The sequence below is a fragment of the Lissotriton helveticus genome, chromosome 5_1, assembly GCF_964261635.1.
Source record: "Lissotriton helveticus chromosome 5_1, aLisHel1.1, whole genome shotgun sequence".
In the NCBI taxonomy this organism is placed as follows: Eukaryota; Metazoa; Chordata; class Amphibia; order Caudata; family Salamandridae; genus Lissotriton; species Lissotriton helveticus.
This window is the reverse complement of record NC_136065.1, coordinates 1,018,444,045-1,018,468,428: the sequence shown is the minus strand read 5'-3', so window position 1 is coordinate 1,018,468,428 and position 24,384 is coordinate 1,018,444,045. Positions and strand designations below refer to the sequence as shown.

Here is a 24,384-nt window from a genome sequence, read left to right as displayed (position 1 = left end):
CGTGATGGCGGCGGGGGGCCCCCCTTCCCTGAAGGACGGCTGAGCAGGGGTGTGGAAGACAACCGCATAGCGCACTGTTGGGCACCTGGCATTCTGGGGTAAAGCACCAAGGGGGGGCTGCTGCTGCTGGAATTGCAGGAGCGGACTGACTGAATCGGAGGCCGCAGATTTACGGTTGGAGCACGGTGGTGGACGGCAGACCCCTGCTTTTCCCCCTTAACACAGGGTTGGAGTGCACCGGGAGTGGCCTAATCTAGGGGCGTAACGGAAGACTTCCACAAGGGCAGCGGTGGATTACAGAGACCGAAGCCTGGAGTGGGGGGGACCCAGCGAGACTACGAGTAACCCTACCTGGATATCACAGTAGGAGCGGGACTTCTTTTAGAAATGCTCTGAACCACGCCCGAACGCCGCGTTGACTTGAGGGGGTACGTGAACTGCGGAACCTAATCACTGTCACTCATTTGCCACTGGCAGGGTACTTGCAGGACAGAGGCAGAGCCTGTGGCCCAGGAGGTGAGGAGTGGGTCGCCTAGAACCACGCAAGGTGACGGGGGACACCTGTCGGAATCCCAGGCCTGTGTGCTTAACATAGGAACAAACCGGAGGTCTTTTTGGGGGGCTCCTCGACATGACTTCAGGGTGCTCTAACAATTGCAGCCATGGGGAAACCCCGGGGGAAGAGGGAAGAGGATCCCCAGCCCTCTGATGCCGAAACCCCGCCGCAGGAGCATAGAGCTGAGCAGGACCTGCCACACGTGCCGGGCCTCCAACTCCAACTGGACAAAATTCTGGCAGCCATCGCGACACTCGAACCGCTCTCCAGCAGGACATTGCGCAAGTGGCGACAGGGCTGGGCTTGCTGAGGGCTGACCACTTGAAACTAACTGATCGGGAGAAACAAGCCGGAACTAAGATTCAGGAGATTGAGCCTGCTCAGACTGCGCTAACTACAATGATGGGGGGTGTCCTGGATCGTCTAACGGCTCTGGAAGGACGGGCGGAGGATGCGGAGGGCAGAAATCGACGGAACAACATTCGCGTGGTTGGGCTGCCGGAAAAAATTGAAGGATCGGACATGGTGGGCTACCTAGAAACTTGGCTTAAAACGGTAGTGGCTCCTGAGCGGCTTTCGAGCATCTACACCTTAGAGCGGGCTCATGGCATTCCTGCTAGACCTCCGCAGCAGGGGCGCCCCCCCACTGCCGGTGGTGGCGCGACTCCTCCATTTTAAGACCGTGACCTGCTCCTTCGGAAGGCCCGTGGCGATGGCCCCTTTCAGGTTTACAACACCAATGTTAATATCTTTCCGGATTATTCGTTGGACACTCAGCGACACCGCATGTCCTTCCAGGCTGTTAAGAAGGAACTGAGAGCAGAAGGGATTCAATATTCTTTATTTTTCCCGGCCAAGTTGCGAATCATGTTGGATGGAAAGACCTGCTTTCATGACACGCCGGAGGAGGCGTGGGACTGGCAGGAGTCTTATAGAGCTGGAAAAGATGACCAGGAAATTGAAGCATGGGAGCTGGCTGGTGACTCCCAACCTCGTAGATCGCAGCGACTGCGGCGCCGGCGACGGGGGCTGCGGAAACCCTCAACCTCACAGACGGCGATAGAACGCAAGGGGGCACTGGCTGCAGTAATGGCACTCACAGGTGATCTGCTGAGGACCTCACCCACGGCTTCGGACCTAGGCAGCGACAAGGTTAATTCGGAAGCAGAGTCCTCTGCATCGGACGATGCGCATTTACCGTTGGTTACCCCTGGAACAGCGGACGGACTGTTGGATGAGTAGACGTTGTGCTATTATCTGAGGGCAGAGGTTAGAGATGGGTGAAAAATCTATGAGGATTGTCTGTGTTGGGAACTCTGACCGATGCAGTGGAGGCGAGTGGGGCTGAGTGGTTGAGCTGGGATTGATCAGGATGGGGAAGCGGTAATGATGATATTGGTGGGGGGGCTCCGGGGGGGCTCTACCGGGGTATTATATTTCAGGGGGATTCTGGGGCGGGCTATGATTGCGGTACAAGTTTGTTGTAGATTGCTCCCTAAGCTCTATCCTACCCCCACCGGATGGTACTAGTTAGGTTGCCTTAGCTAGCCGAGGCACATAGTTGGGTAGTTTGGATGGGATTCACTATATTGGTGCCTGTTCTTGGGGGGGGGGTGGGTGATGTGCTGGGTGGGATGGGACAGGTTGGGGATGGGATTACTTCGTTTGGGGGATGTTCTTTGCTGGCGCAATTATTTGAGAATGTGGAACTATTAAGTGTTGTACATTTGCATGCTATGTCCACTGCCTGGCATCCAGGGGGGGGGGGGGGACAGTTTTGTGTGGTTTTTGCATCGATGTGATGGTTCTATTACCTGATGTGAAATGTGTGACCTGGAATGTTCGGGGGTTGCACTCCATGCAGCGTAGGTACAAGGTGCATTCCTATTTAGTGCGTAGGGGAGTGCTGGTTGCTTTCTTGCAGGAGACTCACTTGACCAAAACAGAGGGGCTAGCGTTGCAGCATAGATGGCGAGGTCAGCTTTACTACACCACTTATTCAGCATTTGCGCAGGGGGCCTTGATTTGGATTAGAGCGGGGGTGCCCTTTCAGGTGATTGATCAGGTGGTTGATCCCGCGGGACGCTATGTGGCGGTTAGAGGTGGCCTATATGGGCGGGCATAGACCCTCTGCAGCATATATGCTCCTAATGTAGAACAGGCGCCCTTCTTTGAAACTTTATTGTTAGCCCTCGCTGATTATTTTACGACCCCAGTGTTGATGGGGGAAACTTTAACTCCGTTACCGATGTGAAATGGACAGGTCTCATCCCCCTCTAACCACAGCTTAATAGATTGGCCAAGACTCGAACGCAGTGGCAGGATAATTGGGGATTTATCGATATTTGGCGAGCGCAACACCCGGCCGATAGAGATTATTCCTATTTCTCTGCCTTACATGAATTACATGTGTGGCTGGACACCATTTTGTGTAGCACCGGCCTAGTCTCACTGGCGATTGCCAGCGAGTACTTATCGCGCACCATATCGGATCATAATCCGCTTTGGGCGAGCTTATGCTGGGTGACGCAACACCCTAAAGTCCCGACCTGGACACTGCGCCAGGAGATGCTGGAGGATCAGGCCTTTCGCGCGGAGTTGAGGGAAGGAGTGGAGCACTATTTTGCGGAGAAGGCGGGTACTGCCACGACAACGGCCTTGGAATGGGATGCTTTCAAAGTGGTAGTGCGAGGGATCTGCATCGCCAAGTGGGTGGGTGTACGGAAGCTACTATTGCAGGAAGTTGAGGCGGAGGAAATAGCTTTACGGGAAGCGGAGAGGGCCCATTCTGATGGTTCTGGGTCGAGCGATGAAGTTCGGTCCCGAAAGGAACAGAAAGAGGGATGGTCCGAGTTCAATGGGAGTATTTATACAATTCTTTTGTATTAATGTATATTTCTAAGGCACCACATTTTATAGTTTATCTTCAAAAACGCTTAACGTAATCAAAAAGTGGGTATGCAGTAATAAGAAATAAATTGTATTTAATCCACATACAGATTAATTCATTGTACCTCTGAACTGCATACATTAACTTCAAAGTCAAATATATTTCATCAATATGAATTATAAAAGCATTGCATTGTAGGTGCTCTCAGTGCAAAGAGAAAAGGGAGTGAAAGATTTGTGAGGGACAAGTTAAAGGTGGTGTGACAATGTTACATCACATTCAAATCATAACGCCTTTACAATTAAGGCAATATCAGTGTTCCCGCTGTACATCACACATAGGTAAGATTCACTCTTTCCTTTTGTTCTATGGTGTGTAGCAATTGAGGCGCCTCAATTATATATTTGACTTTGAACTGCATACCCACTTTTTGATTACGTTAAGCGTTTTTGAAGACAAACTATAAAATGTGGTGCCTTAGAAATATACATTAATACAAAAGAATTGTATAAATACTTCCATTGAACTCAGACCACCCCTCTTTCTGTACCTACATAGTGACCCAGGTCCATGAGTTCTGAGGGCTCACCCCTTTTTTGAATTCCGGTCCCGAAAGGAGGCGGTAGCGGTGATTGTAGAGCGCTTACGCTGTTTTGATCATAGAGCTTACCTGGCCCGTGCACATGCGGAACAGGATAAGGTGGGCACATTACTAGCATGGTTTGCTGATCCGGTTCCTCGAAGTGTGCCTATCTTAGCGTTGACGTCAGAATCAGGACGCTTGGAATATACGCAGCACCGCATTAACGACCGCTTTCGATCATTCTATGCGAACCTTTACACCAGCCAGTTACAGACTGGAGATATAGATATTCAGGCATTCCTGAAGAATCTGGCGCTGCCAATAATAGAGGAGGAGGACGCAAGGGCCTTGGGTCAGGAAATAACATTGGCTGAAATTCGCTGCCCCATTAAGTAATTGGCACGCAACAAAACACCGGGTAGCGATGGCTTGCCTATCGAATTCTATTTAACGTATATCGACCTCTTAGTGCCCAGACTGTTGGCAATATACAAGGAGGCGAATCAAGTGGGGGCTCTACCGGCCTCCACTAGAGAGGCTATTATTGTCCCTCTTCTTAAACCCGAGAAATCCCCGATTGACCCGGCTGCGTATAGGCCCCTATCGATGCTCACCACCGACTATAAAATACTGAGCCGAGTACTAGCCACTAGCCGCCTTCCTTTTATGACGAGGTTGGTACACTCAGACCAAGCCGCCTTTATCCTGACTAGAAATACAGCTAGCAGCGTGCAACAGTTAATAGAACTGCTGGATGGATGCCATGAGGCAGAGGAGCAAGCGATGGTCCTCTCGGTCGATATTGCTAAAGCGTTCGACAGCCTGGAATGGCCGTATCTGTTCTCAGTTACGGCAGCTTTTGGCCTTGGGGCGGACTACATTCGCTGGACAAAAATCTTATATGCGTCGGCAACTGCTAGGGTTCGAGTTGGTAGGGTCGTCTCCTCTTCGTATTCCATGGGACGGGGCACTAGACAGGGTTGCCCACTTTCTCCGCTATTGTTTGCACTCGCAATAGAGCCATTGGCGGCGCGCGCTAGAACGGGACGGGCGTATAGCGGTATGCGCCTTCACGACCAAGCACAGTACATTTCGCTTTATGCGAACGACCTCTTAATGTTCCTGGGAAATGCGGGGGAGGCCCTAGATGGGGCCCGCTCCCTCCTCGATTGTTTCCGGGATGTTTCGGGATTGCGAGTTAACTGGGCCAAGACCTCCGTGTTCCCGGTGTCTAGAGCATTTGTCCAGCCTTCGCTGCTGCCTGATTTGACGTTGGAACCTAGGCGTCTTCCTTACTTGGGAACACACGTATATCATGCCCAGGAGGATCTTCTTGAAGGCAACATCGGTAAAGCGTTGAGGGGACTTCGTGGAAGCATGCAATTCTGGGGGACTCTGCCGCTGTCTGTGGGGGGTCGCGTGGCGCTGCTTAAGATGGTGGCACTCCCTCGACTCTTGAACTATTTGATACTGCCGATGCGGATTCCGGTTGCCCTATTTCGACAACTCCGCTCCGTGGTGGGTAGCTTTATCTGGGGTTCAGGAAGACGCAGGGTGGCGCTGGACACACTGATGAGACCAAGAGCTATGGGGGGCCTCGCTGTCCCGGACTTTGAATTGTACTAACTTGCTGCACAATTTCAGTTTCTTACCCAGGCGGGGGCACTGGAATTTCGGGGGCCAGAAAGAGTTTGCACCGGAGATACCGCGGCATGTTTTGTCCTTCGTGGTTCTACAACAACATCTGCGAACTACTGAACTATCGATGGTGGAGAGAACCCTCCGACATTGTTGGAAACGGTTCCATACTAGAATTGGGGTAATGCGCCCATACGCTCCAGAGATCCTGTTGGGTATGTGTACAGCGTTACCGCATGGCGGGGATTGGTCCGCCCTTGCAGAGTGGGAGGAGCTGGGATTGCAGGTGGTAGGAGACCTCTACGCGGATGGCGAGTTATTGCCCTATAGTACGTTGCATGAGACCTTTGGTCTACCGCGCGGCCATTACCTGATGCACGCGGCCCTGATCGCTGCCATACAGAGGCATTGGGGAGCCGGCCTTTCCGTACCACCGACAAGCAGAGTGTGTCAATACGTGGTGATGGCAGCGGGCACCTATAAGGCGGTTACTTGCCTATACAAACGCATGCTGGGAGAGGGGATTACTCCGTTACAAAAGCTACGGGAGCAATGGGTGACGGACTTAGATAAAGCAATACCTGATGCGACTAGGTCGCAGATACTTAAACGAGCTTGGAAAAGTACCAGGAATGCTAGGTTTCAGCTTATTCAGTTTTTCGTATTACATAGGGCATACCTCACACCGGCTAAAATGAATCAGTATTTCCGTGTGAACACCGCGCTATGCCCCAGATGCAGACTACAGGCCGCGGACCTGTGCCATATGCTGTGGGACTGAGGGACTGTCCGCAATTGGGTGCCTACTGGGAGGAGATAACTGATCTACTTTGTAGAGTAACCGGATGACAGATTACTATGGACAAGGGAGTTTGCCTGCTACACTGGTTTCCACACACCAGTAAAAATAAGATAACTAGTAAGTTTATAGACATGGGGTTCATTCTGGCTAAGAGGGAAATCACATCTCATTGGAAAGCGGCAGTTGGCCCCAGCTATGTTAGATGGAAAGCAGCGTTGCTCATGTGGGCGAGTAGTGAGAGCTCAATACGATTGCAACAGGCACATAGGTCCCATAATAATAGGGCGCTCGAGGCGGCGCGGGCGTGGGAGTCCTTAGTGACGGAGCTCCGGGCCTCGGAATTGGGAACTGACTCAGGCTCCGGCACATCGACGGAGGATGAGCACCAATAGGTGGCTTCCATTGACCTTGGGGAGAATAACAAGCGAAGGAGTCCCGACATCCATGGCTCTCACGTTAGTAGGGATTGTCGCTAATGTGATGGCCAACACACACCCGGAACACTAGAATGGCTTCTGGTCAACACTCACTCTTTTAGAATAGAAGCGCCGCAGCAGGGGTGGGGGGTAGTGGTAGTTAGACAATGAAGACAGACCTACCCGAGGTGAGAGTCCAGACTTTCACATATGTTAAATTGCAGAACCAGGGAGCATGTCACAGCAGGGCAGGCCCTGACCAGGGGCAGGGCATCCTTAATGGTGACGTTAATAATGGTTTCCTTGGCTTGCTGGACCATTGTTAATATTACACAATTATGGAATGTCGGACTCTTTGTACTGATGATGGTCCTGTATCATGTCTCTTTGTTTTTCTTTTAAAATAATAAAAAGATTTTTAAAAAAATGAAAGCTTGTGATTAATACGACACTGCTTTTATGTCTTTGTGTCTAACCATAGACAAAATAAAGGACTGAGAATATGCTTTCATTTTTATACTGTGCTACCTAACGTTTAAGATAAAATGCTGCAAAATGTGCAAGGAATTTCACTGCATAGGGTAAAACACAATCTTTAAAAATTGTTATTTTTAGAAACTTGCAATTAGACAGTCTTTAGTGCTATGGTGAAACCTTGTTTACAAGTTTTCATTAGAAAGGAACACTCCAGAGCTCAGATATTAAATACGTTACATTACCCATTAGCAGTGGCAGCTGGAGAAGCAAAGAAAGGAAAAAATAAAACGATAATTACGGAATCTTTTTTTTTGCCTCCTGCTGCAGCAGTGCGTGAGGGGGCGGGTCGGAGCTGCAGGGGAGCACTGGTAGAACACTCCTGTACGCAATGACTGTTGGGTTGGCCCTCTCTGGCCTCCCAAAAATGTCATGCACACTCCCCTGTTCTCCGTGCAGGCTGCATTGCAGTTTGCATAGAGAAAATGCCCACCCCTCCAGCCCCCGGCTGAGCACTGTGTCACGGCGCTCAGACCAATCACAAAGTTCCATTGGGGATTTGTGATTGGCTTACGGGTGAGGGCCTGCTGCCTGCTTCCTGCTTCCTGCTCCGACTCGGAGTTGCACAAAGGCGAGCAGGAGAGAAGCCCGACGGCGGGACCCGACAGCAGCAGCAAGGTAAGCTTATTTATTTATTTAATTATTTTGTTAAAGCAGCACGCGGCCCTCCACCTGCATGCCATGCCAGCTGCCCCTGCCTATTAGGAATATTAAATCATTGTCCTTTTTAAAAGCTTCAGATCACTCCATCAATTAAAACCTATAGCAGTTTTAGAAACACCGATTAACCCAGAGATGTTTGTTTAAGGGATGGGGAAATGGGCATATGCCAGAAAGCACCCACTTTCTAAGGGAGCCCTTGAGGAAGTAAACGTTCTCTCTTAAACCTCTGTATATTTGATTCCTCAATGTAGGCTTCTCTATCTTTCTGCTTTCCTTTATCTCGGACTCTGCCTCTCTGCCCGGGTCGTCTTGAGAATTGTTGCCATCCTGACAAAGACCTGTTTCTACTGTTTTTGTGTAGCCCTGTTAAAGTTTAACACATAATTTAGCATTGTTTGGCATCATGCTTGATTGAGGTAGGAGGAAATAGGTATTAAAATTCAAAATGTATTCCGTACAGGGGTCCCCAAAGTATGTCTTGCCCAGGCCTCACAAAATCCTTAAGATGACACTGGATCCCCCAATTGAACACATTTACACCATGGACGAAGGCTTCTTCTTTTCTGTCCCTCGTTTGACTTCAGATTCAGGTGACCCACTACTTCCCTTTCAGCCAGATGCACAACAAGGTTGTCATTAACCATTCGGAAATGGCTTGTTTCTTTACAGAAAGTATGGGAACTGGTTTTGTAAAATGTGGAAGGCTTGGGGACATCCTTCTCAATAGACCCTTCCCACTTTAGCCTCTGGTCTTTCATTATATCTCTCAGTAGGGCCAACAAGATGATCACTATAAAACGTGTCAACCCTGAAGTGCACTATGATGCTCCCTTTTAGTATGATTTAAAATTTGGAGACCCCATTTTAAAAAGCAGTTTTTTTTTCTCTATCCTGTGCTCACAGACCTGTAAAATGTAATCAAATGGACACTTAACCCAACGTTTTTGGTTTATTATCTTCTGCGTATGAAAGGAAATGATTTTAGTCTCACCAATATTATTAGGCCTTGGCAAAAATGTCACATATGCGGCATAATTCTGAGAATTTCACATTGCGCTTGCTATGTGAAATTCCTGAAATTATGCCATATACATAATTATGCTGCATTCACTGCTAAATTATAGTGCTGGACCAATGCAAACGATCTGCACACGAACTGCTGTTGTTCACGGCACTTCTGTTCTTAGAGGTCTTTATTTTTTTTAAGCATGAAATGGCTCATCATGCCCAAAATGAATGCAAACGCATTTCATGCAAAACGCTGCATTTGCATTTTGCGTAACTTTCTGTAATTGCACAAAAGCAAACCTGTATTTGTTACCAGACCAGTCCTGTCCCGTAAAAAAATAGCATGTTTTCAGGCAAGACATAGCCCCTCTGTTCATAAGCTGCAGCCTGCACATGCATCTTTAGCCTGCTCTCTCATTTATGGGAAACTGACAGTTTCATTTTATGCCTCATCTCTTTCAAACTTCTCCAGCTGCTCCGGATTGTGAGGACGGGGCTCTGGCAGCAGGTGAGAGCTCAATTTATCAGATTCGTTCAGTATATTTTAAACAGTGGGACGACCCAGGCTTTAAGAAATACGGTTACTTACAGAGTTATTAACTGTTTTCACAATCAGCTTCGACAAAACCCACACAGACTGTTTAAAGGCGCTACTTGGACATGGAGTCCCCTCACATTTTTTGGTGTTCATCTTTTCAACGATTTCCACCTCTTCCTCTGGGTCATCCTTGATATTACAATTCTGGCAGTGTACTTGCTGGAACACATAAGACGACCAAGCTACCTGATGGTCCAGTTTGCTTTCCCTAGGGAGAGGTGACAGCACAGAGGTCTTCTCCAAATGACCGCCCTGATCTTGACAACACTCCTGGAATTTTATAGAGTTTTCTGACTGAAATGGAGATGGGTTTATGGTTCCTCATATTTTGAAAACTTTGTGGTATAAACTACCAATGCTTTGCTACAGTTGAAATGGAAGTTCTTCTTTGCATCTACATTTACCTTAAGGGTGTGGAGAAAAAACAGAAGCAAATGGTTTAACCTTCCTTTAACCAGTGTTGCCATAATGGCGTAAAAAGGAGTTGAGAGGCTTGTGCTACAAGGAAAAAAATGTCTCGGAAAGATCTTACAAAGTAAGCATTTAGGGCCAGATGTAGGTAATTCTATTTTACCACTTCTTAAATACCGAATCATACCGATTCGGTATTTAAGAAGTGGTAAAATAGAGGGGGGGGGGGGGGTGTAGGTAATACAGACTCGGTAAATACCGAATCGTTAAGATTCGGTATTTACCGATTCTGTAAATACCGATTCGGTAATGCCCATTGATTCCTATGGGCATTGAAGCCCATAGGAATCAATGGGCATTACCGAATCGGTATTTACAGAATCGGTAAATACCGATTTCAGCAAGGGTGCAGGGGGTGTCACTTTGACACCCTCTAGCACCCCAAATACAGGCATGTGTGCCATGTGGCACACAGACATGCCCTAAGGGCATGTCTGTCTGTCACATGGCATAGGTGTGCATGCACACATGTGCATGCACACCTGGATTCGGTATTTTACCACCCATTTGGATTGGGTGGTAAAATACCGATTCTGAAAGGCCTTTGGGACTCGGAAGAGTCCCACCTACATCTGGAAATTACCGAATCGGTAAAAATACCGATTCGGTAAATTTACCGAATCTGTAAAATGATGCCCCTACATCTCAATCACCAAATATCGGTCGGTAACGGCCGAATTCGGCCATTACCGACCGGTATTTGGGCTCCTACATCTGGCCCAAAATATTTTCATTGAGTCCTGAATTTACCAGGTGGGAGTAAATATGTGTTTCGTGGTCAAATACATATTTGTTGTATCACTCAGAAATGTTGAGTTAACAGCTTAATAAAAGTTATTGAGTGATTTAGGGACTTTCACCTTGTCATCTCCCTCTTCTGCATTCCTTTGACATCATTCTCGATGGCGTAATATATTGAATTGCAAAGAATGCTGAACAAAAATTTATGACAAGAGTATGGAAAAAACCACAAAGAAGGAAGAGGATATGCAAATCACTTAATAGACATATTTAAAAACATATTTCTGGTTGACATAAGGTTCCAGCTTTTTTCTTGATGAAATGGTTGTCTTACCATCAACTTTACACATGTCTACTTGCTTCACCACTCCAGTGTCATTCTCCTTCTCCGCTGGCCATTCGTAAATATACAGGTTGGTGTGGGAGGAGCCAGCGTCCAGCACAATACCATACTAAGGGGAAAGGACAAAAGCAACCAGTCACTTGAGACTCTTCCTAAATTACCCACATTATGAATTTTGCAAAAACACGATACAAAAGTAAAAGCAGCTACATTTAAAGAATGACCAAATGACAGACTAATAGATCTGGCTCCAATTTAATAAATGGCGTTAGCATACATTTCATGCACAAATATTATGTTACACATTAAAGCCTGCCCTACTGGATTTGACAATGCTGGTGAAAAGCAGCAAAATATGACTTCCTGTGTAGAGTATGTAAGAGAACATTTTAATTTATTAAAAATGTGTGCTTAATATTATGAACATTTCCGCACTAAAAGATTGCACTTTCGAAGAACTGTATTTTCCTATTCTGGTCACCTAGGCCTCAATTCCATCTTGTTTCTCGAAACGTACCCTTGAGCAGCTTTTAATTTCTCACTCTGACACCGAACAGAACAAAACGTGCACTGATGCTCTGTAGTGACATACTGTTCTCGAAGAGCTACAGAGGAAGCCTTTAGAAACATTAAAGGTGCTTTCTGCCTGTATCATTGCTTATGTGATTTCAATTGTTTTTGTAACTAGATGTGTACTGCCACATCCAGTGATTAGGTCAGATTAGAGCATATTAATACTTATTTAGGGAGCAGTGGTAGTAAAGGGCTATAGGTGACATTTTATAATTCTGCATTGTGATTTGTTCAGCTTTACTCACCTTATGTGGACTGTACAATTTCTTTTGACTTCTATAGTGAATGTACCTATTAAATCTGAAGCGTTAGGAAGTGAGCCATGTCTTCTGACTTCCTGACTTAAGAGACTGAACCCTTGTTAGTTTTTCTCATACTTTGGACTTAAAACATTTGTCTTGACTTAGTGTCACACTATTGCTGCACTTGATTGAGCCTTATGCTAAATTCCCTATGATAATTTCCTAAGCAATCATGAATAACTATATATTGTTCGCTTCTGTATTGATTTTGATATAAATCTTCCTGGTTTCTGTATCTACTGAGTTTAAAGCTTATTTATTGATTATGCGGATTCATTTGCTGTTAGAACGGTTATCTGTTAGGACTCGTTGCCTCATATATTTGTGAGGTCAACAAATACACATGCAAGAATAAGAACTGAATGTGACAAACAGCATAGTTAAGGTTATTTTTCAGATTTAGAATAATCCCTTGTGCATTCTAATAGAAGCACTTCTTCGAAGGTGAAATGATGCATGTCTAGCTGACAGCACGAAGTGAGAGTTGGTAGCATGAAGTGAGAGAGTAATACTCCTGTGGGTGCCAAAGCCCACTCTAGACATATTTTAAAGAACTGCTACAAATATGTAATCTAAACAACAATGGTGTCAAACAAGATCTTAAAAGGGACATTTTCCTTAACTAGATAAGCCATTGTCACAAGAAATTAGTTGCGTACTAATAGAGGGTGCATTTTGTCATTCATGGAGATATTACTTCGGGGTAATTCGAAACGAAGCGTGACAAAGTCTGGTGAAATGTTGGATAGGGGTTTTTAGTGCAGTTACCACTACTTTTGCATGTAGTGAAAAGTACTCCATTATGATCTAATTAGTACCAGAGCTCAAGCAAAAAGCTGGTACTATTGTTAAACCAATTACTTCAGAAAAAGAGACCGAAGCAATGCTTGCCCTATTTATCTCTAAATTAGCAGTAATGTAATCATAACTGATTATGATAAAGGTATTACCGAATTGAGGTACAACAGCAAAACATCCGACATTCTGTAAATAACTCCATAAGTGGGGTGGTACTAATTTCTCCCACAGTATGCATAAATATCAAAATGTAGTCCTAAAAGTGCTTCCACTGATGACCTAAAAATGCTCTTCTAACTCTTTAAAGAGGTAAACTTGTCTGTGTTGCTCGACATCACTAAAGCCCTCAGAATGGTGTCCCTGATATTATCTAGTAAATCCTCTCTAGAGTTCCTGATACCAAGGGTCTTGATAACTGTGCAGAGGGGGGGTGCCAATTGAACTAACCGGATCACAAGAAGGACCCTGAGGATTGTCTTAGAAATGAGGAATTACTGACAGAAATAGTAACTTGATTCCCAGTGATGGATAGCATTAAGGGATATTGAAAGGGTTGCAGGGTTCAGTGAAGTATATTATCATGGAGTTCTAAGGGTTTTTTGGGGTTCAGGGAGGAGTAACATTCAGTAGCAAGGGGTTTTTGGGGTCTACAGAAGGGCAGTATAAGGGTGTGTAAAGGGTTTTAAGGTTCAGGGAAGGCTAGTGTTAAGGGGTGTTAAATCTGTCCGCCCTAGGGTGGGATTACCCCAACTTTTTGCCTTTCTCCTCCACTTTTTCTGACCTTGTTTTTGCTGGTATTAGGACTCGAGCACAGGTCAACAGTGGTAAAGTGCACAAAATGTTTATGCTCTCTCCTTTGAACATGGTAATATTGGCTTATCCCCAAGTAGCATATTTAATTTACTCGTAAGTCCCCAGTAAAGTGGCACTACCTGTGCCCAGGGCCTGTAAATTAAATGCTACTAGAGGGTCTGCAGCACGGATTGTGTCACCCACTCAAGTTAAACAGGTTTCTGGCCTGCCATTGCATAGTCTGTGAGTGCAGTTTTAAACAGCTGTTTCATCCTGAAAAAAATAAACCCTTTCCCAGGCCTAAACCTTCCTCTTTAATACATTTAAGTCACTCCTAGGGAAGGACCTGGAGAGCTCAGTGGGCAGGGTGCAATGTATTTAAGTAGGACATGTACTTTTTACGTTTGACATGTCCTGGTAGTGAAAAACTCTTAAATTCTTTTTCACTACTCTCCCATAGGATACATAGAAGTTGCCTTATTTCATTTTAGAAGAGTAACTTCTAAATGAGAATAGATGATTTGATCATGTTTGGCGCCTCTGAATTCACAATTTAAAATCCTAACTTATGATGCAGTCATATTTTAAGTTGCAATTCTGGAAATATTACTTTAAAAAGTTTACCACCTAAACCAGAGGTTGGGCCCTTCAACGTCAGCAAGGCTGAGCAACTATAAGTTTAAAACATCCAATAATTGCCAGAATTTACTTGCCTGTTACACACACTTAGTTGCCTTCATGACCACTAGATTCAATAGCAGTGGTCACAATGTATTTTTTCAATCATTACTTATAGCATTTTTGCAGAAAATCATCACACACAAAAGAACAGTGTGAACATATCTGATTATTTACAATACATTACACCCACCCAACATCGCTGTTCAACCAAGACATTGGACAAAAAAAACAATAAAAATATAAAAACTATACAGAAAACAAATATACCAGTTCTGAATTTTGATAGTCCAAATAAAACGTTTAAGTTCTTTACACAAAAACAAGTATTTATACACTCCATTTTCAATGGAAAAAGCAACCTGACAATGATGCACTGATAGAACCAGGGGTATTGTTTGCTTAGTTTTAAATCCCTTCCACCCTGATTTTCATTGGCAATTTTTAGTACTTCTTGGTTCCAGCAAGCATTGCCTTCGGAACCGCCAAGGCGCAACGCATCCTCGGCAAAGCTCCTCAGAACAAATGCATCGCCTTGGACTGTGCGTCGCATCCTCAACATCGGACTTCACAACGGAAGCCCCGTCTACGGCATCCTTTACGTTGACGCAACAGGACCTCACACTGCAGCATCTCGCTGCATCTCGGAACAGATGCATTGCCTTGGCTGCACAACATATCTTCGACGCGGATTCACACAACACTCTGCGAATAAGATTGAAGGTACGTTTATTCAGTGAGCCTAACTGGGTCCCTGTAGCCGTCTGCACTCCAACGCATCTGGGCTGAATTTTTAACTTTGTCCTGGTCTGGCGCAACCAGATATCCACAGTTGGTGCTTTATGCCTTTTGGCCCTAGTTTCTCTAAAAGCTTTAAAATTCAAAGTCTTTGGTTCTGCTCATTGGATTTGTGTCGTTCTGGTCTTGTTTTATTTATTAAATTACGCAATTTTTCTCGGCTCCTTTTGTGGTGTGTTTTCACTTTGTTAGTGTCTGAAGTGTTTCACAAATACTTTACACATTGCCTCTCAGATAAGTCTGACTGCTCTGTGCTAAACTACCAGGGGGTTGAGCACAGGTTAGTTGGGGGTTTGTGTGTGCCTTACCCTGAAAAGGACCATGGTTGTTGCTTGACCAGGGATCACACCCCAGTCAACAAACAACCCAATTTCTTGAAAGAGGCAGTAAGGTTTTTTTTAGCTAAGAGAAGTGTAGCATTAATGGGTGGTAAGGGGTTTTTACAATTTAGGGATAGGTAGCATTATGGAGTAGTAAGAGTTTTACGGTTCAAGAAGGGATAGCGTTAAGGAATATTATGGGTTTTTTAGGGTTTAGGGAAGGGTAGCTGTAAGAGGTAGCAAGGTGTTTTTAGGGTTCAAGAAAGGGTGGCATTAGGGTTCAGGGATGGGTGCCTTGAAGGGGTAGTAAGGAGTTTTTAGGTTTCAAGGAAGGGTTGCTTTAAGGGCTAGTTAGATGTTTTTAGGGTTTAGGAATGGTTAGTCCTAAAGTGCGTGTAGGGGTCAGGGAAAGGTAACATTAAAGGGCAGTAAAGAGTTTTTAGCGTTCAGGTAAGGTAGCTTTAAGGGGTAGTAACAGAATCTTAAGGTGCAGGGATGAGTAGCATTAAGAGGTAGCAAGGGGGTTTTAGGGTTCACTGAAGTGTAGTATTAATGGGTAATAAGGAATACTTCGGGTTCAGGGATGGTACCATTTGAGTTATTAGGCATTTACAAGGTTCGGGAAAGGGTAGCATTAAGGGGTGATAGGAATTTTCTTAGGATGGGTAACATTAATGGGTAGTAAGGGTTGTTAGAGTTCAACGATGGTCATTTTAAGGGGTAGTAAGGGTTTGTAGGTTTCAGGGGTAGGTAGTGTTAAGAGGAAGTAGCGATCTACAGGGCTCAGGGAAGGGGAGCAATAAGGTGTTTAAGAGTCAGTCAATATGGTCTATGGCGTGACCAGGGGGGAAATTGATGTCAGGAGGGTGCGGGGCAAGGGGGGGGGGGGGGGAGTGTAAGGTGGGTACAAAGAAAGTGAATTATGCATATGGAATGGAGAGTGAGTTGTGGAGTTATTTTGAAGGTTTCATTCCCTATTGCCCCCCTAAGTTAGGTCCCTAGTCTACAGAGTCATAGATTTAATAATACTGTGCTATGCTGTATCTGAGTCGCTAACCTTCTATCGCACCCCGGAGTAAGCATTCTCTGCTTGCTGTTGCTCCCTTTGGCGAGTCAAGATTATGAAGGAAGTAACTTGATTGAATCGGAATGAAACAAACTTAGGACTCACAATCTCCTTATGCTAGGAATGCTTAGAAGCAGGCTCACTCATGGTAGCAAGTGCTATAAACAAATCCTTGACAAATGACCTCCAAGAAGATGTGCAATTCACCGAGATGGGCAGACACAAACAACCAACCTGCACTGCTACACATTGGAGAGTGGTTGAGTTTTAGCCATGGCACTAGGTGACTTGACGTTCAATTCTTGCATTACGACTTTGCTAAAATATGCTGGTTGTGAACTCTTATTTAAAGTGTGGCTAGGTTCCACAGCACAGTGGCAAGTCTGGTGAGAGTAATCTCCGAGACAGACCATTGGAACCATTCACACGCTAGCTTTTGTAAAAATTACACAAATGGAATCTATGGCCCCAGAAGGCACATTTATTTTAATAATCTCATCCTCCTCATCCTCCTCTTGCAACAAATTATGCACCCTTGGGTAATAACTTTCTGACCATATTGGTCTGCTCCTTTTTAGGTCAAAGCCTACCTGACATCACAGCAGTCTGGTTGCTAACAACTTCTTGGGGACATGCTGAAAACATCCGTAGGAATGTATTCCACCTGTTGCTTATCATTGGCTTTGTGGCTTGTTCTCACATTTGCTCGCTTTCTATTTGCTGACTTTATTTATTTTAGGCTGGCCTGCTTGAGTTCCTCTCCCGAGTGAAGCATAGCCTATTTACTGTTTTCTTTCACAAGTGCTTGTTTTCTGTACACAGGCCTATAAGTAAGGTTTTTACTTGTCACATTTCCTGTGCATTCAAAGATTGAGGTTAAATGTCAGGCTCGGTTTTTGACTGAGCTTGATGTTTATTTTGTTTTCTCCGACTTCAATGTGAGAAGATTTATGTGATCATTTTGCTGTGAAAGGAAAGGCTTTTTTCTATCACACAACTTTTAAATGTCTGGAAATGAAATGTGCAGATATTTCAGAATATATCAGAAATGGGAAAGCACAAATTAAGCACTTTTTTTGGTAATTCTTAAGTGTAGTGCAAACAAATATTTTAATACGACCAAAACAAATCAACAGCTATGTGATGATATAATGAGATTTCCACACATTATCATTTGAACTGTATACTTTTATCAGTAAAACTGTATGTCAGAGCAAATGTAATGGTCATTTCAATAGAAAATGTTGTGTGAAATGGCAGTGTGCTACCATACCATGCATACTCCACACTATGCTACTCCACCCTACAAAACTCCCCTCTATGCCCCTCCACTCTACGCCACTCCAGTCCATTCCATTCCAAGACACCGAATTTCCCTCCACAAGCCACTCCATTCAAAACCATTCCACTCTACGACATGCCAATCCACTCTTTGACATGCCAGTCCACTTCGTGACACTCCACACTATGCCCCTCCACTTTATGACACAACACTCTGCTATACTCCATAACACGCCACCCTAAGACACTCAATGTGACTCCTATGCCAATTTTCTCCACTCTATTCTGAAACACTACAACACTCTATGCCACTCCACAACACTCCACTGCATGCTACTACACTCTACAATACAACACTCCATGTCATTCCACTCTAAGACACTCTATTCCAAACTACGCCCCTTAACCCTACGACAATCTACTCTAAACGCTTAACTCTACTCTATGCAACTACCTCTATGTCACTACGTGACACACTAATCTACTCTACTTCAATCTCCACCATTCCACACCACTCAATGCCACTCACCTCTACTCCATGCTCCTCTACACTGCTCCACTCCACATCACTCCACTCTACTCTACACCACTCACTCTGCTCCACGACACTCCACAATCCTCCACTCTATGCCACTCTACCACACTCAAGACTACTAACTTTTAGCCATGCTTAACAGCAGCCACTCTGGTGTACAGCATGGCTAAATAAATTGACAAAGCCAATAGCTTTGGCCTAGGTGAAACTTATTGTCTTTGCCAATGCCTGTTTTAACAGAGATAGGAAACATTTAAATCAGACTAAACACTTGTAATTGGTATGTGATAAGAAAACAGAACTGTAACCCAACAATCATTTTATTTTACCTATGGGGGAGAGAACACCCACTCTCTAAAATATGGTCTAGTAATAAAGTTGCGAATCTTGCAACAAAGGGCCTTGTACTATGGTGTTGGTACTCCTGCTTCACCAACTTGTTTGATGATCGTAAAATCATATCCTTGTAAATGTAAATACGTATTTGTAAAGCGCGAACTTCTCACCCTTATGGGTCTCAAGGCACTCAGGGTCGTCGTGGAAATTAGGTGAGGCATTGCCCAGAATCACATGGTGCTGAGCTGAGCGGCCGCCGGAGCCAGGGATCGAACCATCAACCCTGTGCTCCGAAGTCAGTTGCCCTGGCCGCTGCACCACACCTCCGTGTATCCCTTTGTCTCCCTTATTGCCATTATGTGAGAGGTGGGTGAGCCAATAAAGGCGAGACAGATGACTGGTTCTAGGTCAGCTAGAGGTCCTCTTGGATCCTCAAGCCTAAAACTTACTGAGCCTTAATGTGGCTTCTGTCACCCATACCGTAACATGTGCCAAGAATGAAAGACAACACTAACTTTTGATGCAGCTGGTGCTCATGTGAAGCACTTCAATGAGCTGGCTCTGGGTTCACGCAATAGAAAATTGAACCCAAAAAAAAAAAATTAAAAGGGAAAGAAATGCCCATCTAGTGCCCGAATTGCACAATGTGCAACCAGAAAACCTGGGATCAATCCCAGCTTCCACACTTGATCAAATTGCATGATCCCAGGCATGTGTTGTATTTCATTTTGCCTCGTTTTTCTTCATTATCACATATGAGAGCACCTTGAAATGCGCGAGTTAAATATGATTGCAGTACAAACACTTCTCTTGTGCTTGATTTAATAAACTGTAATTTTGCTCCATGTATAACAACTACCACAGTGTGCACAACACCTGACTTGCCTCTTGGTACATTATGGCATTGTTCTTAGGGTAGGGTGGAGGCATGAATATTCTAAGCATATGTTTGAAAAATATCACATTTTATAAATGGCTCTCAATGCAGTGATATCATTTGATGTAATAAGTTAACAAGTAAATAAAGGCCTGCCCATTTGTTTAACATCTTTCTAAATCTTAGTGCTCTGAGGTAAAAAGCAGCCCATTGCTGCTGTTCACCAGAGGGGCACGTATAAAGGTCAAGAGGTCTAAACGCAGCCCACAGGCTATATTTTAAGAAACCCTGCATTAAGCAGTAGAAAGGTTTTTAGATGTCGGGTAAAAATAGCATTATGTGGTAGCAAGGGAACTTACGGTTTAGGGAACATTAGCTTTATAGGGTAATAAAAGTTCAGGGATAGGTACCACTAAGCGGCATTGTAGTGGTTTTTTATGGTTTAATGAAGGAAAGCCTGAAGGGGTAGGTATGGTTTTCAGGGCATTAACGGATAGTAAATGGTTTTGTAGGATTCCAGGAAGGTAGCATTAATGAGCCGTATGGATTTTTAGAGTTAAGGGGATGCATGGATTTTTAGAGTTCAGGAAAGCTTCGCTTTAAGGGACAACAAGGGTTTTTTAGGAATAGGTAGCATCAAGGGATAGTAAAGGATTTTAGAGTTCACTGAAGTGAAGCACTAGTTAGTAGTATGGTATTTCCAGGGTTAAGGATGGGTAACCTTAAGGGTTATTAAAGTTTTCTAGGTCACGAAATGTAACTGTTAAGTGACTGCATGGGGTTTGTAGGGCTCAGGGAAGGGTAGTTATAACGGGTAGAACGGTTTTTAGGGTTCAGGGAAGGGTGGCATTAAGGGGTAGTAATGGGTTTTCAGGGTTCATGAAAGTGTGGCATCAAGTGATCGTAAGGGATTATTAGGGTATGGGGAAGGGTAGTGTTAAAGGGCAGTAAGACGCTTTAGGGTTCAGAGAAGGTAGCACTAGGAGGCAGCAAGGAGTTTGTAGGTTCAGTGAATGACTGCAGTAGCAGGTGTTTGACCTAAAGCTCCAGCTCTGTTATACATCAGATAGACTTGATAAAGAGGTCTGGCGCTTTCAACTTGATAAACAAAGGCCTACAGCTATTGGAGAGTAAGCATTTATTGTGTGGAAGCACACACCTTCCACCCATCAAAACATGCACTCCTGTCCATCAATATGTGGGTGGAGCCAAGGCCCTTTGTTTAGTACTTTTTTGGGTTGCTCGCATAAGGTTTGGCGACAGCTACTGTGTCAAGCCAGACATAAAAAGTGAACACTAAAGAGACGTGTGCATGTATGTGTGTGCATTTGGAGTCCATTGGCCTTGACTAGTTAAAAGTCTCTACAATTACAGTACAATGTAGAGGTTCCCCTTCCGGCTGTTGATATTCTGTAGGACATGCCAAGCAACACATACTCCAGCTGGGCACGTCTGGATTGTGTCTGCCTGAATAGAGAAAGAGGACTTGCAGCGCACAGAAAACATATGACCAGGACTTTGTGCTGCTGTTTCCCTTGAGACTAGGTTCCAGTCAATGGCAGGGTAGAAGCCATGCTACTGTACCCCATCTGGAAGATGGGCTGCTGGACTGCCATACAAGAGAGGAGGTGTCTGTCAGATTGGAAACACAAGGATCCACTGACTGAGGGCCATATGAAAGGCAAATTAAGAAATGGATCTTGTTTAGGACCTCGAGCAGTCCGCAATACCAATTTGGTGGGACTATATCTGCAAAGAAGATAACCATATAACTTGTCACAGGCTTTAGGACATGTCAAAGTCATCTAAGGACTCGGCCTACCAGTGACTGGGCATGCCTCTTTCTCTGCCCAACTAAGTGGAAGACAGTTTACCCCATTCCTGAAAGGGTCATGAGAATGTCTTAATTGCACCTTGACCATTGAGGAGAGTCCCAAAAGCTAGTAATGGTCACAATGAATCTGGAACGGTTTATCATTACTCAACAAAGGGCCTGTCCAGGGGTATCATTGTCGACACAGTGTGCTGTGTTGTTAGTTAGTATCCAGGGGCCCGTGGGAAATGCTGGCACCTTAAAATTTGACTGACCAGCCCTAACGCTGGGACTGTCAGTGTGTGCCAACTGTGAGGTTTATATTCATTCCTCTGAGCCAGCTGCACCATTACCATTAATTGGACCTATGTCTATACTTCATTTTTCCCCATTGCCATGGCTGCCTGCTACACTGAATACCGGTAGACCCTTTGTCTAGTTTCCGGTTGGTTTATGAGTAGCACCCCTAATGTCTTCCAACATCATCTTAGAAGGTGGGGTACACTATTGAGAGTGGGCAGGATTTTCCTCACACTGGCCGGCTGAAGTACACTCTCTATCGTCGAACACAAAAAAATGCTAGATGAGCTAATGATGAATTATCTTCATTGTAGCAGCCCATAAACTGCTCTGCAAGACACATTTGTGACAGGCCTTGGTGTTACAGAGGCAAGACCATTATAATGCGAGGAACCCTGACTGACTGCTGTCATCGAGTTATTATCAACATTACTATATTGTTTTTAACATTATCAGACTATCTGTATAAAATGCAATATTGCTTCACTTTGATTTAACAATCGTATTTAACAATCGTATTTAACAATCGTATTTACAACTTATCAGTGTCGAATAACAACGTAAGTTATTTTTTTACTTCTATAAGTTGTACAATCTTTACGGTTTCTTTAATATACATAATTTAACTGTCCTTCATTTTCAAAGTGTAAAAAACGAAATTATTTTGAAAAGTAACAGCTGTAACTAGACTCTGAATTCATTTGCCATTATTGAGTCATACCGAATGCGTGCTCCAAACCAACTGTCAACTGACTCCACGTACAGTCACAGAGTCGACAGCAGAAATTAAATACTTCATTCAGCTGGAGTGCAGTAGTATCTTATTACCAGTCTTTTCACCCTGGCCCATCACACCGAAACAGCTGCACATGGCCTTTGAACAATACAGTAACCTCGGGGCGCAGGGTGTAGAGCCCAGGACATACACCTTCCCGGCCCTAACCAATTCAGCTGCTCAAGCCCTTGGGCTTTTTCAGTGACCTCTAGTTTAGGGTTCAACCACCGCCCATCCACACCAGCTGTACATTGCACATAGCTCATATGTCCAAGGCCTCACTGTGCAAGGACTTTTAATGTACGCAGGTGCACTGTGAATTGTTTCAGAACGGATGTTAAAACAATTATTTTTAATAGTTTAAAAATGTGTGGGTCTCAACATAAAATATTGTCTTGTAGGAACCACAAATCCCATAATACAGAGATTTTTTTTTGGGGGGGGTGGGGATTGTATGTACCCTCTGGACCCTCTTGTACTCCAAAGGATAAAGGGGGGATACCCCCTCATTATTTCCAAGACACATGATCTGTAATGGAAAGCACAAGAAAAAAATTCTGTTGTGGCCAGCCAATCAGACTGTCTGAATTTGAAGACACTGCGATTGTATCCATGAATTTTCAATGGTCCAATAGAAAACCTCTTCCCTCCCTCAATTAGATTTCAATTATGCTAGTTATAATGGCTTTGTCAATGTATTTTTTTTAGACATCTTCAACACCAGTGCGCACCGGAGTAGCTGGGGAGGGGGGGGCACCATTTTTGAGGCGGCCGCGTGGCTCTGTAGGTTCGTTGCGGCCGTGGCTGCCTTTATAATTTATTTGGTCCAGTCCCAAATAAATTATAAGGGCGGCCGTGGCCGGAATGGGCCTCCAGTGCCGCGGCCGCCGCCCGCGGCCGTAGTTTAAAGGTGCAAATCCGCCAGAGCTGCAGCCTGCACTCCATGACCTGCGTTGGGTAACTGCTGCACAGTGCACACAAAAGCGGAACTTAGTTTTTGGCAATAACTAAGTCCCGCGTTTGTGTGCACTGTGCAGCAGTTACCCAACGCAGGTCAACGAGTGCAGGCTGCAGCGCTGGCGGCTTAACTCAATCCCGGGTTTGTGTCCTCTCGGACCCCCCTCTGCCCCCTGACTCCAGGGCCGTCAATCTTGTAGCGTGCGCGGCGCTCGCTACCAATGACGGCCCTGAAATGACATTTTTGGCCAGCCCTCGGTCGCGATTAGAACGTAGCAGTGACGCATTACGCGCTTCACCGCTACGCTCTTGTCGTTGTGTTTGGGCGTTTTGCTGGACCTTCCAACCACTTCCCTGACTTGCTTGATTTGCACAAAGCAATCTGTTTAGCACCCTTAATGAATAATTCATGGACCAACCCTCCACATGCAGTCATTAAAAAAAATTATGGGGTGTGACATACTTTCAGGTATGTAATTTAAAGGTTGTCCTTAAGTTTGTTTTCTTTGCATAATATGCGCTAGCTACAGCCAAAGCTCAAATGAAGGCGGCTTAATGTTTTTTTTTACGCATATTTAACTGGTATTAAGGAGGAAACCTTCCCCCCGTGTAGTTATTATTCAATTATAGCCTTAAAATGTGTTTCTAAACTTGATAATCCATAATTGTGCATAATCTCGTATTCCAGTGGCCTTGTGTGTAGAGTAAATTTCTCCTTTTGTAGCACAGCTTGGGATTTTACGTAACTGCATAATATCTGGAATAAAGGTCCATCAGTTGTGACTACTCTAGTCATTGTAGTTGGTGCCTTCTCAAATGGTGGTGGACTTTAGGACTAGAAATACTGTTTGTTTCGAAGTGTGTACATCCGTAACTGAATTGAAAACTTATTTATATGGCTCTTACCCCAGACAAGGCTTTGAATTGACTTATGGCACAT

At 44.8% G+C, this 24,384-nt stretch overlaps 1 protein-coding gene across 4 annotated transcripts in view; it reads right to left on the bottom strand.

Moving 5' to 3' along the window:
* The window catches only part of ENTPD1 (ectonucleoside triphosphate diphosphohydrolase 1), a 300,189-nt gene that overhangs the window by 74,144 nt on the left and 201,661 nt on the right, over positions 1-24,384 (bottom strand). For all 4 annotated transcript variants that reach the window (XM_078643531.1, XM_078643530.1, XM_078643529.1 and 1 more), the window contains exon 3: positions 11,235-11,352. In XM_078643531.1, the coding sequence (XP_078499657.1) occupies positions 11,235-11,352 (118 nt within the window). The remainder of the gene's footprint in view (positions 1-11,234; positions 11,353-24,384) is intronic.